The sequence below is a fragment of the Emydura macquarii genome, unplaced genomic scaffold (genome assembly GCF_026122565.2).
Source record: "Emydura macquarii macquarii isolate MOO-44397 ecotype Brisbane River unplaced genomic scaffold, CSIRO-AGI_Emac_v2 contig_1483, whole genome shotgun sequence".
Lineage (NCBI taxonomy): Eukaryota > Metazoa > Chordata > Testudines > Chelidae > Emydura > Emydura macquarii.
In genome coordinates, this window is record NW_027131620.1 from 4,863,751 (window position 1) to 4,883,822 (window position 20,072).

General features: G+C 45.1%; 1 protein-coding gene across 5 annotated transcripts in view; it reads left to right on the forward strand.

Annotated features, from left to right (window-relative positions):
• Positions 1–20,072, forward strand: part of KCNQ2 (potassium voltage-gated channel subfamily Q member 2) — a 96,657-nt gene that overhangs the window by 53,579 nt on the left and 23,006 nt on the right. For 3 of the 5 annotated variants that reach the window (XM_067554603.1, XM_067554606.1, XM_067554607.1), the window contains exons 9-11: positions 4,043–4,072; positions 10,008–10,076; positions 12,920–12,949. In XM_067554603.1, coding sequence (XP_067410704.1) covers positions 4,043–4,072; positions 10,008–10,076; positions 12,920–12,949 — 129 coding nt within the window. Of the gene's footprint in view, positions 1–4,042; positions 4,073–10,007; positions 10,077–12,919; positions 12,950–17,902; positions 17,957–20,072 lie in introns of all 5 variants that reach the window. The other 2 variants (XM_067554604.1, XM_067554605.1) reach the window with 2 other exon arrangements.

The window sequence follows — 20,072 nt, forward strand, 5'->3', positions numbered from 1 at the left end:
GGGGGCAAAAAAATCAGAATTCCAGGTGCGTTGTCCCTCCCTCCCACCCCGAGCACAAGCGGGAAAGGCGGAAGAGCAGCGGGGAAATAGTTCTGACTTGTTTGGCCGAACAAACGGCAGCCGCCACATTTTGACGGCATCCGTGTCAGTATGGCATTGTTGCGAATGGCCTCTCGCTAATGCTAAGGGAGCGCTTAGCAGCTTAAATGACACCAGTTAGCGTGGGGGTAGCTGGGGAGGAAGAATCCCCTCAGGGTGGGATTTGCAGATGCACTGAAATTCCGTAGAAAAATCCTCGGAAATCCCCCAGATGAGGCATGATGCCCTGAAGAGAAGGAGCTCACAGAAGGAAGGAGCATTTTCATCAGTCCCTCTCTGTCCTCTGCACCTGGCGAAACAGACTGTGCTATCCCCCTTCCACAGGCATAATCCACAGCATGGCAATGCCAAGATGTGGGGGTTTACGGAGTTCCCTTGATGCTAAAAATAGAAAGCAGTGTCATTTTACACATCCAAGGCTTAATGTTGTGCAATGCACCCCCAGGCAGCATTGTGCATCACTGTCATTTTTAATGTGCATACGTGGAGCTACACAGGACGGTCTGTGACGCTGTATGAATCAACCGTGTTAGTTACACAGTAGGAATTGACTGAGGGTCTTAGCCATTGTCTTGTCGTTCTGCATCAGGCATTGAGACAGCCCCCAGGTTTCTTATTTATCCCATTAGAGACTATTGTAGCACAGGATTGTGTTGTGGAACTGTCGGTCTGTTACCTGGGAGGAACGGTCAGAGAGAAGAGATGTCTGTTAGAAATCAACATCCGTATCTGTTCTCCCTGACTATCGGTGCATGGTGGAATACTAGCAGACGACCAGAATATGATTCCTAGAGCAGGTGGGCGGGCCTGTCAGAAACCCTGCAGCCAGTCTCTTAATCCATTTTAAATCCACTAGAACTCATATTAGCATGGTCAGCAAGCTTTGCACTGGATTCATTTCCAGTGCTGGGTTCTTTTAGCTGAAGACATGTATGAACCACCTTCAAAATGCTATTTCAAAAACCTGTTTCCCAATAAACACTGCACTCATTCATTGAGTCTCTCCCTCGCAATATTTGACCTCCTTTCTCCTTGCTTTTAATTCAGGTTAAAAAATTCCTATTGAGGTCAGCTATCAGTGAGAGCTATGGATCTGATCCAAAGTCTTTGTGGTCCATGGAAGCACAGCCATTGATTTTGGTGGGCTTTGGATCAGGCGTTGGTGCTGTTTGAAAGAATAAGTCATTGAAAGGGTTTCCCTGTATGTCTGGCTCTGTCAATGGGCTATTTGCGGAAGCAAAAAATCTGTTAAAATCTTTGCATCACGTGGACCAAAAGTTAAAATTCAGATGGAATGCTAGTCTGGTCAATTCAATAAAGACCTTTTGGGTGCATTGAACTGAAATTTAGCCCATGAAAGAGGAGAGCCATCTTAAATAAAAAGCTGTCAAAGATGAGAGTCACCCATGGTGTGGGGGGTGGGTGCAAGGAAATTTGAGGGACAACTGCATGACCTGTGGTCCTAGGAAGAGGTCTCACCACTAGTCGTGTACAGATTGGCGCAGAGCGTAGAGTTGGAGGTGACTAAGGGTTGGGGACATTTGAATATGTGGATTCACTGGTCATAACACCCCTCACAAGTGATGGCCATTATTCTATCTCCTGGGTTGGGGAGGATAGATTTTTGTCTCCATTTCATTTCTTTTTCCCACTGAACTTCACCTGCATAAAGCCTGATTATTGTGCTGTGTACCGGTACAGTGAACATTACCCTAATGTTTAAAAGAAAACCCTGTCACACCAATATGTTAAATATGGCCTAAGACACATAGTTTGGAGCCAGATCTGAATGTGGAACAAGATCTGAATTTCCCCAAATGGCAGAGGTTTGTTTTGCACCTTGTTAATGCTTAACGGGTTTCTATTGTATTACAGTTTTTAAATGTAACAATTCTTATGAAGGCCCATGTATCACCATATCCAGGGGAGTATGCATGATTTGGAGATTATAGCCATGGGACCGGGAGCCAGGAAAGCAGAGTTCTGTCACTGACTTGCGATGTGATCTTGGAAAAGTCACTTGCTGTAATCTCTTTACAACAAAATTCCCCTGACTGTAAATGGGGGATAATAATACCTGACCTCAGATGGGTGTTGGGAGTATTAATAAATGTTTGTAAGCCAGCTACTCTTATTACGGCTGCTAAATTTACATGTGCAAAGGTTTGCCATTCCTGTGACGTTTAACCCCAAATTACCATGAGGTAAATGAACCACCCGAGTGCCGCTACATGATGTGCTAGACGGGGCACACGTTTGGATAAAACACAATGCCAGTGTCACTCGTCCGAGGCGGTACATCCTCTTTGAAATGCTCCTGTCAGCAGCTTTTCACAGTGAACAATTGAATGTGTGGGATTCACTCTATAACCTACCACCTCTCATGGCAATACACCTTGAAATCTGTCAGGCTAAGTGCAGCATAAATAGGTTTTTTTCCCTTAAAAAAAGGCAGGGGGGCGGGTAACTTTATGTTCTGGCTGTAGCTTTCGTCACACACAGAGGCACCTTGTCCGTTCTGCCCTCTTCTGCCCACTTCCCTAAGGAATTCATATGTTATTTCAAATTGGCGAATGCAATAAGAAATGTGAGCCACAGATGCCATGACTCAGGACAGCCCTGCAGTGGGTTACAGCTGCTGTAATCTAGCAGATGAATAAATCTGGTTTGGAAGTGGATGGAGGGAGGGCATAGTATTTTCCTCTGTGTGGTAAGTAAGTTGTGGTGACTGGTGCCTTGTCACATAGCAGGTAGGTTGACACTGACGCATCTTTTGCTTACCGCGTACTGCTCATTCCTCATGAAGTGGCTGTTAGCAGGAGCCCTGTGAACAGGCTTACATGTCTTCTTGTCTTGATGTAGTTCCCCCAAAGAAAGGATTGTTTCCTACAGGAAAATTGTGATGTATGCCTTGGGGGAACATCGAATTTCTCTGGAACCTCATTCCAATGACCTATTGAAAGTAGAGTTAGTCACACTACTTTTGGGAGGATATTTTATTTCTTAGGAAAATCTAATACTTAACCCTTACACTCAAAGTATGTCAGTACCAAAGCTCAAATAAATAAAACATGTGAGACATATGGACACATGCCTCTACTGAATCTGCATAGAAGAACATATTGTAATGGGCACTTATGCATATACATATTTATATACCCAGATGTCATAAACTTTTGTGTCAATTTGTAACCAGATTTGCTTAAAAGGACTGTGTCTGTCATCATCACAATACCAAATCTCAACCACATTATTGTGCCTCATATGAATGCTCTCCCTGTGGATTGGCATTCATTGGATATAAATCAATGGCCCCTAGAGATATGCTTATGTTATGGAATTACTGTAGGTCCTCTGAACCTCATTCTTGGACACATTAGACCCAGGAGATATGCTTCTGGAGAGATTCATCATTAACTAGTCAGCATTTCAGACTGAGGGTATCACGTGATTCCAGAACAAGGCCCCAACTTTTCGTTAACAGAACCTCAGGATGTAATGTTTCCTCCAGGGAACGTCTGCAAAAGGTTGCTTGGAGGTATCCACATTTTTTCCTCAAACTCTTTTGCCCATCCTTGCTTTTTTGAGCAAACCCTACACTAGCGATCATTGAAGGCGATACGGTTGGGATAATTTAGTTGGGGTTGGTCCTGCTTTGAGCAGGGGGTTGACTAGATGACCTCCTGAGGTCCCTTCCAACCCTCATCTTCTATGATTCTATGATATGCAGCAATTTGTAATCCTACTGTGGTTGGGAAAGCCAAAGCCAATCCAGACTTGCCAGCCACCTGTAAGCCCGGTTCACAGCACACCTGCTCATTGAAATACAGATAGTTCACATGCTAATTTTCTTTATTCTGTTTCTTTTCTCCCACCCTCCACCCCTTTTGCTGTTTTCTTTCTCTTATCCCTTTTGTTTTCTTTGGTGAAAACGCTTGAAAAGCTCGCAAACGCAAACGTATGGTGCCTCCAGGTATGAAGTGCATGTAAATCTGAAACCGTGTGTTATGTCACTTCTTCTTCGTTGGGCCCCGTAACATGCTACGCCTGTAACAAAACAAGATCCCCCATTTTAAAAAAAGCTCCAAAATCAGCCTCCCCACTCAGCTGTCTGTAGGCTAATTCCATGCATCTTCATCAACAGTCTAGCTGGTGGTTTGCACAAGCGTTGGGAAACCGTACATCTAAGCAGCAAACTAAGGAAGGAGAACAGGAGATTGCTCAATGCGCTTGGTTTTCTTAGCTCAAGTTTTGAGCATCCTCAAATTCATAGGACAGTTAAAAAAACTCCCCTTCTTTTCTGCCCTTTTTCCATCCTTTTTTTCTTATTTCCATCTCTCAACTTTCCTTCTCCTTTTTTTCTCCCCTTCAAACCCTCACTTATCCCAGTCCAGCCTTGGTGGTAGCAGCTGTGGCCACTAGCTACCATTGAAGATGTGTTAAACTGAAAGGACCATTCTTGACCTCACCTGACGGCCTATGCTAGCCTTTGAAGGGGTAGTTTAAACTCAACAGGGTTTATGGGAGTTACTGGCAATTCACTAGGTAGCACTTTTCCCTCTGAGTCACAGCTACAGCTGAGTGAACTGTTTATAATGAATAATTCACGTAATAAGTCTAACCTTTTGGGGTCTTTCAGGTTGACAGGGTCTATATACGATACATGTAAAAGATGTATTATAAATAAATATTATCCTAGTGGCTACGGAACGTGGATTTTCAAATCACAGGGATATGTTATACATGAAGGAAATCCCAGAGGAAAGTAAATATTTATTTTAAGAAGGAGAACAGTGATCCCCTATTTGCTGCCTTGCATTTCAAAATTGCAGGCTTGCTTCTGTTCTCTGTTGCAACAGTGTAAATCCATATAAACTCTGTTGATGTCAATCTGATTTAAGGCATGGCTTTTCAAACCTGGCCTCAGTTTTCGCAGTTGCAAATTTTACCGCCACAGTGAATTGCAGTCACATTTTTGTCCCTGCAGTTCATTTCCAGGAAAAAAGCAGCGATCAACGGCAGGTACAGAGTGGTGGATGTACTTCACTGCCGCACAGAATGGAGGTCTGGTTTGAAAATTAGGCCTTTACTATGGTGTAATTGAGATTAAAAAACACTGGTTTCTTGTTTGCAGTCCATAAAATAAAGGATTTTACAAGCTTCCAGTAGCTGGAAAATGTATGAACAGTCATTCAGTCAGAGCTACAAAGTCACGCTTCAGAAAATAGTTTATTTTTCCAGAGCACACACTTCAACTACATTTTTATATTTAAGCCGTTTGTGTACACATTTACTACTCCACAGTGACAAAGCAACTGCAGGTTATTTCAGTCCTGAATGCCATAGGCTATTGACTTCATTGGGATTAGGATCAGGCCCCAAATATTCTCTGGAAAATTGGTATGTACTCCAGCTAAGTGGAATTTAGAAAAGAAAACCCCATGCAAGTAACTGTGCCCAAGCTGCAGCCAGCCTCAAATTGGCCTTTAACAATGTGTGTGCATTTTTGCCTATCCTGACAACGGTGCCCACGGGGGTGGACTCAGCACCCGTATTTAAGTGTAGAATGAGCCTATGCATTTTTGCAAGCACAATCAGTTGCATGTGCAAACATGGGCATGCAAAAATCGGGGGCTGCAGCTGAAAATTCAGCCCATTATATTTATACAATGCCAGCTCCTCAGCTGGTGTAAATCAGCATCGCTCCATTGAAGCCAACAAGGAGCTGGCCCATAAGGCCCAATTCTGCAAGCATTACTCACACGAGTAATTCCATTGAAGTCAGTTTGTGCAAAGAGAAGGCTGCAAGACTGGGTTCCTACTGATCGGTTTTGTGGTGTCTCTGCCCCATAAAGACAAAAACCTCAGTGCAAGGGAAAGTTGATTGAGAGTATAGGGCCTGAGTACCGCTGCGAGACTGACGTTGCTGCATCATGGGCCCCTGTGCATTTGTAAATGGTCGCTCCCCAGTTTTGACATCCCCTTCTTCTCATCACTCCTGCTCAATCTTCCTCTCACTCTGTGGGGCTGCATTTTGAAATAATGAATATTGGTTCGGTGTGTGTGTTTGTGTGTGCATGTGCGTGTGTGCGCGCACTGCCTTGTACAGCTGCCTTCCCCATGTTGTGTTTTCTGGTGTTACCGTATTTTGTGGTGGAGGGCTTCGAGGCATGAGAACCCCCCAACCCTGGCTCTGTTCTGCTTGAATATCTGTGCGCCCAGCATCAGTAGTTCTCTGCTCCTTTTGCTGTGGGCAGGGAACGCCTGATGTTAGTGCTGTGTTTCTTATGCTTTATCAACAAGAGCAGGTCGGTCCCTTTAACGAGAGAGAGAGAGGGGAATATTAACTCCGGAGCCGTGTGCACAAACCGGGCAGGAATTCCAACCCTTTGCTGTGTTGGGTCACCTGGCTCGACGTATGTTACCGGGGTGCGTGCGTGCTCCTGCCCAGCTGGTCTTGTAACTGAAACGTGCATCCTGCAAGCAAGCAAAAAGAGAGAGACTGCATGTCCAGCGCTGCAGTCTGAGCTGCTTTCCCGTGTCCCAGCACAAAGCCCAGCAACAGCTCTTCCATGAAGAATTGCCTTTCACCCGAGCACCCCGAGGGCACCTCTGGACTGCAGCTGTGAGCGTGCTGCCCAGCCTGGGGAGACAGGCACACTCCAGCCCCGCTTGAGGTAGAACACTACAAGTAGCAAGGTGGACTTCACGGCAGCGTGGGCTAACCGCCCGAGTGCAAGCCCGCCTGACCCCCTGGGTCCAGACTTGCATCGCTAGCCTGGGCCATCGCCCACGCCCCAATGGCCATACTGCTATTTTTAGCATGCTAGTGCCTGTCTGTCTGCTGAGCTGGGCCGCGTGCTCCCACCTGCCTCGCCGACATTCCCTTGGAGGCACAAAGATGCCAAGAGCCAACAGTTTGGAATGAAACTCAGCGAACCCGATATTACCTGTTGTTAGCTGAGCCCTCCATTTCCCCTCCTATGCGGCTCATGAAGACTTAAAAGCCAGGATATCCTGCACTGTCAGAGCAGCTCAGTAACTGATTCCTGAACCGGTCCGATAGCTGACGGTGCGGCCGAGCGGCAGCGTTTGGATCTAGGTTTTGGGTGCAGCGTGGGGCAGTGTTTGCACTTATCTCCAATGCCGATCCCCAGGAGAGCAGCAGCCATGTCTTCTTTGGCTCCCCGAAGCACACAGACCCCACCATTATACTGCAGTGTATGGTGACATTTGTGAATGTCGTTCTTGTTCCCGTGGCTTCAGTGCTGCATTCAACTGCTGGCGTTTGGAAGCCGCCCGGTTGACTGTGTCCTTTTCAGCTTCACGTGAGGCTAATGTGTTTGTGCCAGGGGTCAGAGCCAGCGGCGGGGAGCCAGCAGAAGGATCTTGCGACCTAGCTCTGATTGAGCTACTGACTTGCCAGGTCACAGTGGGCAGGCCATTTGGGCTCCTGCTTTGTTCTCCCTAGTGCAGCAAAGCAGGGCCGTCACCGGGGGTTTTACCGGAGATGAAGAAAGTAATCCACCAAAAGAATTAGGTGCACAGCTTCCCGTAAAACTCCAAAGTGTTTTGTGCTTGATTTTGTGCATACGTCTGCTCAGGTAACACCGTGTAAGGAATCCACACAACCAACCAGTGGTCTTGAATGGAAATAATGCTGAAGTGCTTCGTGCATCACTCCATGCATTCAGATCAGGTTCTCCCTGATTGTCTAAATGAAGAGGATCATTAACTCATCGGGATTGCTGGCTTCAATGTGTGTTATCTGTTAGGTGGAAACAAAACTGGTGGATAGTTTATAAGAGGAATATGGCTGTGTTGCTCTGTAAAGGAAGCCTGGCCAAATTTTGGGGCCTTATTTTTATGTCAACCTCTTTAAATATGCCTAGAAAATTTGTGAGCAAATCCAAGTGTTGTAATGCTTCTTGCCCAGCAGTGACTAGGAATCAGTCCAGTAGCTACTACCAGCTAATGTAGAATCTCCTTCACTTGAAGTGAGGAGCCCAGGTTTAGATCTGAACACTGCTGGGTCATATCTCAGCACAGACAGATTCTCCCCATTAGGAGACACCTCCGAGATCTTGGTTTTTTTTGCCAGGAAACTGGAAGTGTCACAGAAGTGGTCATCTGATAGAGCATGGTGAGGAAAAGCGCGGATTGCTTTGATGCTTTCCCCCTTGAGTTGCTAACTGTGCACTGATATTCAGCTGGTATGAACTGCCCTCCCATGCGTGCTGTGACTGCACATTGGTAAGGAGCCCAGGCCACAGCCTTGTAGGAGATGGTTTATATGTTGAGAAGGAGGAAGCGACAGTCCAGGGTGGGTGCTCTCGTCTTTGGATGAGCATAAATTCCTTGACGTGCTGCCTTAGGATGCCAAGAGCTGCCTACGCTTTGGCTAGTTACACACATTCTGGGCTCAACTATCTAGTATCTAGGCCCATTTATTTCAGGGACGAATATAAATATTTTGAGACACCCTCTCCCCTCCCCCCAGAAAGGCTGCTTTAGAGCAGATACGATGGCCCAGGTGAAGCATGTAAATAACAGAACTGTTCCATTGGGAGTCTGTAGACCTCTCTCTGCTCTTCCCATCAGTCCTGACTTTGGGGACTAATGAAACCCTTTGGTTTGTCACAGGCACGGGGGAGAGTTATCTGTGCTAATTTCATGCCCTCCAGGAAGACATGCTGGAAGGAGCAGTTTCAAAAGCTTCAGAAGCTGACGAGGACACATCAGTGTCATCCAAAGAAAGTCACAACAAACAGCTGGATTTGTCCCATCAGCCCCTGACTCTGAGCACAGAGTCCCTGAGCAGACACTTAAGTGTCTGTTTCTCATTCCAGCTAAGTGTGTCTTTTACAGAGACGAATCCCGTCTCCCGTCATCTCCAGTCCGTTTCCCTCGCAGCTGAGGACTCGGCTGTGAATATCGATGTGAAATATTTATAGAGACGTCCTCAGCTCCCTACAGGTTCCATGGAAACACAGTTGCTCTCTTTCTGCCCTGTACAGTTTGAAGTGTCTCTCCTTCACTTCTACCAGCTGACATAAAGGTGGGCAGCACTGTTAATATCTGCTGTGCCATTGCAGCTCAGTAGGTTTTATGTCAGTAGAAAGACAAAGCCAGATAGGCGGAATTTTTCATGAACCAATGGATGATCAGGGTGAGAGAGTCAGTCTCTTTTTTGTGTAGGTCTCAGATCACAGATGAGGAGGAAACCGATAAGGAGTTGTACCCTGAGATACGAGGCAGATGATATATACATATTTTGTATTCACCAGGACTGGACACATGAAGTATGAATCAAACAGTCAAGCAAATTCGAAGTTGGACCAATCATTTTTTCAAAAAATGTTTAAAAAACTGCTGGGCGTTTCCTCGGATACTCGAAGCCTCTGGAAGTCTGTCCCCCTCACACTCGCAAGATGCTGCCCCCAGTTTCTGGAGCTCTGGCCCCCTTGCAACGGGATCACACTACAGTGTACTTTGGGTTCCTCTGCCAGTCCTAATCTCTGGCGCTTGTATGGCACTTCCAACAAAGTAGTGTCAACTGCTAAACAACATGCTGTGAGCAGCTGCCGTGCCAAGCATAGCAATGGTGAATGGAAACACCGGCCGCTGCTCCACTTCAGAGAGTTGGGAGATACAAGAATGCCGATGGAATTTCTCTCTCTTCCTCTTGCTGTCTTGCTATCTCTCTCTCCTGCGCCTACCTTTGGGCACTTCTGAAAGGGGCCTAAACAGTCAAATCCCTATTCATTCTCCCCCAGTCCCTCCAGTCATTGCACACCATGACATGAAACTCCGACGGGTTGAAAGGGGTGGGGAGGGAAGTTCCAGGGACAGGAAGTGGTGGTGTTGTCTCTGCCTGAATGTAACTGCCTCTCCTTTTCTCACTTTAGACTCATTCCACCTCTGAACCAGCTGGAACTCCTGAGGAACCTGAAGAGCAAATCTGGACTGACTTTCAGGTTAGCAACAGAGCTGGGGGAGCTAAGAAAACACCCAGCTGGCAAACCTTTCTTTCTGCGGGCCCACTCCTGGAGAATTCTGTGTATCTGGATGCTGGTATATAATGGCTCAGACAGTGCCCTGACTTCCATCTTCTCCCCAAGTGATGCTTGTAAATTCCTTTGCTAGACCCTTCCCTCCTTCATCTCCCGTTGAATGTTCCCCGGGTGTTCAGCTGCGAGTAGAAAGCAATATCTCCTGAGGTAAAGGCTGGAGTTGGTTCCTTGACTTGATGTAGATAAGGGGCCTGATTCTCTTCTCGCACACACCAGCATAACTCCACTGACTTCGGTGCAGTTACTCCTGATTGTCACTGGTGTGAGAGGCGTGTCTGACCCACCATGAACCAGAGTCCTCACTTAGTATGCCGCTCTTTCTGCAGCCCACGAAATCCCCCACCTCAGCTGCTCCCTCAGAACCTAGAAGCTTGAATGAGTAACTGAGAAAGGAAAGGGACCTTCGCTGGGATCTGTCTGCCCCCTGCCACAAAGCCTGCATGCACCATATATTTGCAGATTTATTTTTCTTTCCGTAACGAGCTGGGTGAATAGCACTAGCCAGTGGATAGGAAGCAATGTAAATCAGAAGCATCCAACTCATTTTTTGATTGGCCCTCTATGATGAATTAGAAATGACCACACCTGGGAGGACTGTCCCGCTGCAATTTATATCTCCAGAGTGAGTTTTGGCGGGGTCCCTTGTCATTTAAAAAAAAAAAAAAGTTAACAGGGCCCCTACTCTGGTGCGCTGTGACCCTTAAGAAGGAGGAGTCCTGGGAGGTGCAGCACTGCAATTAATAATAGTGGTTCCTGCTCTGGCTAGCAGCCCAGATTGAGCAAAATGCTGAAGTGGGCAGGGGCTTCTTGAGACCTCTGGAGTTATGTGATGTTTTAGATCATTTGGCAAAGCATTGGGAGCTTAACAAGCCTGACGAAAGGACTTTATGATGTGTACATTTAATCCCTGGACTGGGCACGGCTTCTCTCTTGTTTGTAGATGGCATCAGGGAGTGGGGGAATGACTTCACATCTTTGTTATGTTCTCCCAGGCCCTATCCTGGCTCCCCTCCTTCTGCTCTAGGAAAATTGGATGGGGCTCCCTTCAGAGCTCACCAATACCATTTTTTAATGACCTAAATTGGTCGCTGCTGAGCAGAGATAGGCCCAGGATATCGGCATGTTTACATGCACCAAAGTTTTAGGAAATCTGTCCCTGGATTGGATCTGAACTTCCCCAGAGCGATCTGGTGTTCTGGTTCAGGCAAATCCCTACTCACTGGGTGACGTGAGTCACTCCCTCTCTCCCAAGGACCAAGTGGGCTGCCTCTGCAGCATTCCCAGTCCCTGCTGGCATGGAGAATGGGAGACAGGGACCAGAAATCAAATGCAGCTATTCTGAGTGGAAAGGCAAAGAATCGCCACTACACCACCACGTCATTTTTCTTTATTTCTTTATTGGGAGAGAGAGGTTCCTGAATCACATATGAACCCTGGGTGAGATTTTCAGCCTGGCCTTCACATGGCCTCTGGTTTTGTGCCTGAAATTTTAGAGATGCCATTTAGTTCTCTTTGTCGTCTATGACCTTGATTTACTGAGGCAATGGGGGTACTTAGATGTCTAAATGACATGCAGCAGCTGCATACCCAAATCGCCAAAGTTTGAAAACGTGGCTCGTGTCTCTCTCAACAAGCAGTTACCAATTTTTCATTTGGAGCCGTTAGCCACAGCTGAGGCTCCTAGAGAAGATGGAAAATGAGTGATGTGCACCTTCCAGCCAACCCCCGACACCCAACTTCTGCACTAGTGAGCCGATGCCTGGGGCAGATGCATCTATGAAACAACATCTCCTAGAGTTAGTGTCACAGGCCCGCCTGAGCCAGGGTGTCCCACAGAGCACACGCCTTCATTTTACAGAAAAATAAACAAACACAGCTTAGAATAGCCACCTGAACATTAAAGATCATAACATAAAAAAACCAGCCCTTTGCTGAGCCAAGCAAAATGGTGTTAGAGCTAAGTCCCTGACAGGCCAGGTTTCTTAGGTTTAAGAGAGGGAGAGCCTTCCTTCCCTGTCACAGCTTCACCCAAAACTGGCCCTTGAAAGAATCAGCCAGTTCTTTTAATCTTGCATGCTGAGCACTGATTGGCCTCTGCCTGATCTCAGCCCTTCTAGCTTCAGGAGGACCAAGTCTCACTGGTTCCACCAGCAGCTGATCCTGGGAGATCTCTGTAGATAATTCCAAACTCACTTTTCTTCATTTCCAAAAGGACTGCTTCATAGAGAGGGGTGTGCAAAGGTCACGCGGGACCTCTGATAGAGGGGCAGCAAATGCATGGTCATGGTATACCCCGCCACAGTCAGTTCTGTGCCTATGAGCTGAAAGGAAAGTTGATGAAAGCTCTGTGAAAGTCCTGGGGATGGACCCAAACCCACTTTTGTTCAGAAACAAACTCCGGGGGCCGTCTTTCAAAGGAGCGTGATCATTCGCTGTCCCCACAGAAATTAGCTCACCCGCATGGCCTAGCCGTGGGGCTGCATAGTAATGTGTGTGTACCAAGATGTGGGCTTTGTGACATTTCGACCCTGTCCGTATCGCATGTCTCCTTCCCAAGGTTGTGTGAGTCGCAGCTCCCTTCTTTCCAGCCCGGAAGCCCCCAGGGTGCGTGTTCCAGGTGCTCCCTTCCATCCACCTCACTCAGTTGTACTGTTTGGTACTGTCCTTTCATTATGTTTTAACAGTGAATGCAGCAGCGTCCTTCCCACCTGACACCACTGCTAATGTACTATTGCTTCTGTTTAAAGGAAAGAGCAGCAGCCCGAACCATCACCCAGGTCTGTATCACAGCCAACATGCCATTCCCATGCTTTACATGTGCGTGAATGTGCGCGCGCTCTGTATGCCTGTACCAGCAAGGAGCTGAGAGCCATGGAAACAAGCATAGTCTTGTGAGACATGTCTCTGTGTACCATACATATATGTAAGGCCGCGGCGCCTTAAATCATATTTTCCTTCTTTACCGTATCCCTTGGCTATGTTTTGTAGCTAGCGAGTCTATGAGGGTTGGGCTGGCGGCAGATGAAGTTTGAGGTGCGTCACATTTGCCCTCAGACGTGTATTGCCACAGACTGATTTCTTCTGGGTTCTTGACAGATGTGTGTCCCCCCCAGGGTACACGGGAAAAGGGGATTGTTTTACGCCTCTCTTTCCTCTGCTTGTTTCCAGAATCAGGGAGCTGAAATAAAAATCTAGATCCTGTTTTAACACTTTATGTTCTGTTCCTCTTTCAAAAAAGTGAAGCATTTACACCCAGACACCTTCAGAGCTCTCCCAGGCCTTTGATTTAGGAAAAATGCCTACATCCACTGGCCATCCACGCCATGCAATTGCTTTATACTTCAGCACCTCCCAACACCCCTCCGCTAGCCCTTCTTGCCACAGCCAGTTGTGCAATAACTGATTATATATTTCCTGTGGACTAAATCCCAGACATCAGGTGGAGTTTTGCATGACTAAGGACAACTTCAGGATTTGGCCCAATATAATTAAAGAGCACTGGCATAATATTTTATACCTGTTTCAAACCATCACTGCAAGATACAGAGGATGCCATTAGCCTGATTGGCAGCAAGTCCTGGAACAGAGGTATCCCCTACAGTAGGGTGTTCCTCATTGTATCACAGGTCTCTCTCTGCCTTAGAGCTCCCTGAGTAATATTTAGGAATTATGTATGTGACTGATGGTTTTGCGTTGCCAACTAAAGCTGCTGGAAAGTTTTCGTTGAAACAAATTTTCCAGTGAAAAAAGGGAGTGGGGGAAATGCTGCTGATCATTTTTTAGATACATTTTCCCCATTTTCCATCCAGCTCCAAATAGTTCATTGTGTATTCTACCAGCTCTACTTGGCAGTCATTTCAGGTTGAATTTCAAGCTGCATGTTTTTAATCCTCCACCCCACCCAACTTAGTTTATGACCTAAATATGTTAAAGAGAAAATACCATTGTGTCTAAACACCTCGTGCGGTTCACTAGCATTATAAAGACAGCAAGACAATTCTTTGATGCCCAACTACCTAAGGATGGTGTTACCGTATTGGCACATGTTCTGTCCTCCGCATCTTGCAATCTAAGGGGCTAGAAACAAATTAAACTTTTCCCTGGCTTAAAATCCAGTAAAGGATATGGAAGTAGATAAGGTGCCAGCTAAGAGAAGTAAGTGCCCAGCTTTACTTTTTTTTCCACTCTATCTCCTTCCTGTCACTCATCCAGTGCTTAATTTGTGCCAGGGCATCCCGGGCTGAGCCCTGGCACCTCTAGGCTTGGCAGTTCATAGCCCTGGCACCTCTGGGCTGGCTGCATCAGTTATGAATGTAAAAAAATTGCTTGAGCCCCGGCACCTTATTGCCTAAGCCCCAGCCCCTCGTTCATTACAAATTAAGCACTGCACTCAGCTGAGCTTTCCTTGGCAAGCAGGACCTTCAAATGCTTAATCATAGAAGTCTTTTTCTTTTAATCTCACTGCAGCAGTAAGTTCCACAGGTTAATACGTGTGTTGCCACAGTAGTTCTTCTTAGTGGCTTTAATTTTTCTCTTTTAATTTTATCCAGTGCCCTTTTGTTCTTACGTTAGAGGAGGAGGTATATAGGAGTGGTGTGACTGGCCCTCTTTTTCCTTTCATTATTTTATATAACTTTCTCACCTGCCTCCTTTCCAGACTCAGTTTTCTTAGTCCTTATAGCATTCCCCTCAGGCGCCTAATCATTTTTGTTGCTATTCTAGGAAAGTGGAGCTACTTGAACCCAGGAGTACTCAAAACGGAGGGTGTGCTGTTGACTTTTCTAATGGCATTGGAATATTTTCCATATTGTTCTCAAGAGCCTCCTTAGCACAGCCAAACCTCTTTACTCCTCCTCCCACAGTAGTTTCCTAGAACAGTAATCCTTCCTTCCACCCCATTGCTCTGGCACTACTGCAGAACTGATGAAGGCATTTGGCATTTTGCAAAGCACATCTTCCCAGGTGAGGAATGCAATTCTGCCATAGATTCTCAGCGCCCCTAAATAAACTCTGTCCACTCAAATAGACCTTTGGACCCTTTAGGAAAGGACCCCGATCCCCTTACTCACATTGAGTAGCACCAGAAGGTCCCATGGAAGCCAGTGTGTACTCTGCAAGATCATGCCCCTAATTTCACGGGCAGTGCACTTAAGCCCACAGGGGATTCAATTATTAATGTGTTTATTGTTTGTATTATGCATCAGAGCTTCAATATGCTAGGGGCTGTACAGAACATACAGCCAATGCCCCCTTACATATAGTGCAGTTACATTGTTAGGGGCCATCATATTACTGTATAACACTCTAGTATCTTTTTTTTTTTTAATTACTAAGGGAGGTTATTTTGCCTTGGATTTAATTAGGCATTGCAGCTTAGAGATGGGTTTTGTTTTTGCTTTGCCATTTCTCTGTTTTGTTCTACACTCAAACGTGTCTGCATTCATCCCATAACCAAGCACTGTGAAGTTGTTTGCTGATCAGCTATTAAGAAACATAAGCTCATTTCTCTGTGACATGTAGCCCAGGTTGTGGTGGGCACAAACTATGTGGGTATCTGCCTACATTTTTTAAACTCCCCATAAAGTCTTCTCTGTTGCGAATTGCTTTGGATGCTGTCTGTCCATCTGCATCACGATTATGACAGGGGTGGGGAAGCAGCACTCTTTACATCCTGGTGCTGATATATACCGTGCACCTAGCTATGATCACTCCATCTAAAAGTGCACACTTCTCTTGTGTGGTGGAGATGAAAGTATGGCCAGCTGGCCACCCTGCCTGATAGCCTCAGGGGAAGCAGAAGGCATGTGGTGTGATTTTTCTCACTACTCCTGCAAAGCAAGGCTTACGATTCAGATAGGGTAACGGGGTGTGATTATTCTCATACTAGTCAGGCTGAAAATTCACTGTGGCATGTCGCATCTGCTAGTTTTGTTTTCTGAGCACAGTGTTAAGGGGACATTTGTATGGCCTAGCTAGGGCTATCGAGATTTTTATGTGAAATGTATGCTTCAGATGTTCTTTAAAAAATGGTTCGTGAAACATCTAAAGGCAAACCTGTGATGAGATTTCTGCCCTTCCTTTTGTATTTTTTCAAGACAGGATCAGGCAAAATGAAAAAGAAAACCAACCCAAAAACCAAAATCAGAGTGTAAAAACCAGGAGAATTCTATGTAATTGTAGAGTTAGAAGAAGCAGATTACATGCTCCAGCATGAGTTCAGGTCACCCAAGATTGTGTAAATAACCCTAGCAACCCATTTAAAAGGTTATCTTCAAGCTGTAGATTGTTTGTGATTCCCATCCTTCTTCCATTGAAAGCAGAGCAAGTTTTGCCATTAACTTGAATGGGTGCAGGATTGGGTCCCTCTGCAATATATTTATTTATAAAAAATGTGTGTGTGTGTGTGTGTATCGTAGCTGATATTGTTATTAAAATGGTGTCAGATATTCATGCTGTGACTGTCTGTCTGTTGCCCTACTGGGGACAGATTATTTGAAAAGAAGGGATTGCTATTTTCTTTAGAGGCTGAAAAGGAGATTGAGAAGCCAAGTAACCAGTGTGTCTCTCCAAATCTGTGCATGCTGAATATTCTAGGTCCATGATGTTATCTACAGAGCTCAGCTGCATGGCTATCCAGGCAGCTAACCTGCCACTGCAGCTCTTTGTGGGTGCAGAGCTTGTTGCAGAGGTCTTAGCAGTCCTAAAGAACGAGAGGGTGGATTCCATTTGAACTTGCACTGGACGCTATGGAGCAGAAAGAATTTTGCAAAATTCTGTCTGTTACTAAACATATGCTCTGCGGACTGCGAAGTTCAAATTTGACAAAATGGGGGGGAAACCAAATAGGGTTCTCCCCCACTTCTGATTTTTAAATATATTTGGCGAAGTCGCCTAGTAACACTTGAGCGCAGCTGTGTGAAGGATTTTCAGGTTATGTCACGTGGGCAACCCTTTTTACAAAGAGAAGGCAGCTCCGTGTCTGGGGGAACTTATCTTGGTGAATGGCGAATGGTATGAGAGTCCCTGAGCACAAGTGAAGAGGGTGACTTGGGCCAAATTCATGGAAACTTTATGGATTCATCAACAAGTCCATAACTGCCCCCTTGCCACACACTTTTTTTATTCCTGATTTGCAAGTGATACAAAAATTAGATTTTGTGAATTTTGAAATTCCAATTCCTTAGCCCGGAGGGATTCGCCAGGCTCCATTTATGTGGGGTTTTTAACACCTAATTTCACCTAGTACTGTTGCAAGCATGAAAGGAGCAAATAATTAATAAATAAATACTTGGAAGAAGAGAAATAAACGCTTTGCAGGAAACATCTTTTATCCTAGGACATTAACATGGGCTCCACAGGATTGAGGAACTGAAAAATCAGTGATTGAATTTATTTACCAGAAATTGAAGAGGGACTACTTTTTTCTAAGCAGGTGGTAGGATCTATCTGCAGGACTCATTTTGTCAGTAACGTCAACAGTTGGTGAATTAATGCAATCAACTGAGTGCAGAAGGGGTCATTCTTAATAGTGTTTATAGACTACGGAGCAATTCCTTTTGTGAATCCCACCGAAACAAACCATTTTTTTTTTTCTTAAATGGTCAAGTGGAAATATCCCATCACGAATGCGGCCTTCAAAATAGCTGTCTTTTAAACCGAGAAACGATAATCAAAGTTTCCTGTTTGGCATTTGCTTCCAGGTCTAATTTTTACTCTCCCCTCATTTCCAGTAAAAGCAAACCATGCAGAGAGTCACTCTGTGGATGCTGCTCAGGAAATTCTAGGTACCACGGGAAATGCGGCGCACGGAACTAAGCTAAACCTGCACGGCTCATTCTCTCTACCCTGCTACCACCCGTTCTGATCACTTCTCTGCTTAATAGAGGTACTAGATGAGGAAAACAAATTTAAGAGCCTCCCCACGTCCTTCTCTGAAATCAGCCATCTGAGGCTTGCTTTCTCATCTTCCAATAATGTGGTGCACAAGAAGCAAAAGAAGATGGGGAAATCTGTAATGCTGACACTGGATAGGGGCTAGCAAGCCAGAGACTGTTAGCAATGAAGGAGGCCAAGAACTGAGCTGAAACAATGATGGAGAATAGAACATAGAAAAAACCATACTCTTTCACCATCTCTCTTCCCAACCCTAAGCGACAGGGAACCCTGGCACAATTAATTGCATATTATAAAGCAATAGAAATTTAGTTACAGAAAAATCACCAACTCCCCACCTCCATTAAACTTTGTTCCTTTGGCTCTCTGAATACCTATAATGGGCCTTTCCTAGTCTTGTGTCATTTGGAAGCATGGCTTGCCTATCTAGCACCTCTACTACGCAGTTAGAGGAGGACTAATCTTCAACCTATTGTAATAGACATAGGGGACATATTGTCTCTCTTATTGTGGGCGGATCTCCTATTGGCATTCAAAGTGATCCTGCATATAGGTCGAGTGGGGAATAAATAGATAGACCTTAGAGTCTGAGACGCGTAGTGTCTTTCGTTAAGTGGACAACATGATGGCTAACCAGCTTCAAAGACTTCTCCCAAACTTGTGTTCCTTGACTGAGGATCATAAGAAATTTCCAGTGTCCCTTTTATAAATATGTCCATTATTCTCCTGCTTGCATTAGATTAAACTCCGCCCCCCAACACTGAATTAATAGGCAGCAAACAAGTGCCTTGTGGTTGAACAACTAATCCCCAGCATTTGCATGCTTTGAATGGGGACAGTTAATTCCCATTTATTTCTTGCAATGAATGCAGGATCACAAGCACAGGGGCAGCAGGGAGCTGAGTGATGAAGCATGTTTGTGAAATGGGATTTATGCATGCTCTTTTTGGAATCCATTTTAATCCTCAAGATCACCAGTCCTTGTCTCTTTGTTAGAAAGCAGCTAAAACAGACTTTTAAACAAGTCCCTCTGGTTTTCTCAATGAATTATTCCAACCTGTATATTTTTTCCTTTATTGCTATTGTTTTTTGTATACATATACACCTATCATGAATCTACAGCTTCTAGTTTATCTGGGAATATTTTTTTATACCAAAAGTTCAGGATCAGTGGTAAATCCCATGTCTTAATGGGTGACAAAGAGGAAGGTTCACTGAAACCAGTTCTCCATAGTGAGATTCTTCGGTAGCTTAACGCATAGCCAGAATCTTCACATGATCTCCTGCTGTATGTTCTGGCAGTGCTATGGGTCCCTTCGAGTTTATACTAAGAATGTCTGACTTAAATATCATTGGTGCATGGTCAGTTACCCAGAGATTACTTAAATACCTAACCAAAAGCCTGCTTCAAAGTAGAAATGTTGTTAATATTTTTTTTTCGTTCAGAACATTTTAATTTCGTCTTATCTCCAATGTTCCCATCTACCAATGCAGACTTTTCTATCCTTGGAGGTATAATGCTTCTAGCTAGAGAAAGCTTCTCCCTCCTGTACATTGATGATGTCAGCTGTTTAATTTTAGGGTTCTTTTTGGCACATTTAAAAATAGTAATGATATTATAAACACTTCTTTCTCACCTGTCATTACACAATTCCACCTCCTGGAAAACTGGAAATTCTGATCTTCGCTTGTTTGTTTTCTGACATTGGTGTCAGTGGCCAAGTGAATTTGTATGACTCCCTAGGAATGGATACTTTCTTATATGCAAAAGCAGTGTACATCGCTGTGCACTCTTACTTTCTTTAGAAGAACTCTAACTCCTTCCTTCCCACTAGGGTTTTCTTTCTTTTCCCACTAGGGTTTTCCCCTTTCTCCCCTTCTGCTGGAGGAAGAAAGGAACCAATTCATTAATTAAGGATCCTTCCACATCTGTACAAGATCTCAAGAGGGAGTCTCTAAGAATGGAGGACTTCCATCCATAAAGGAATCTTGGTCTTTGGCATAGCT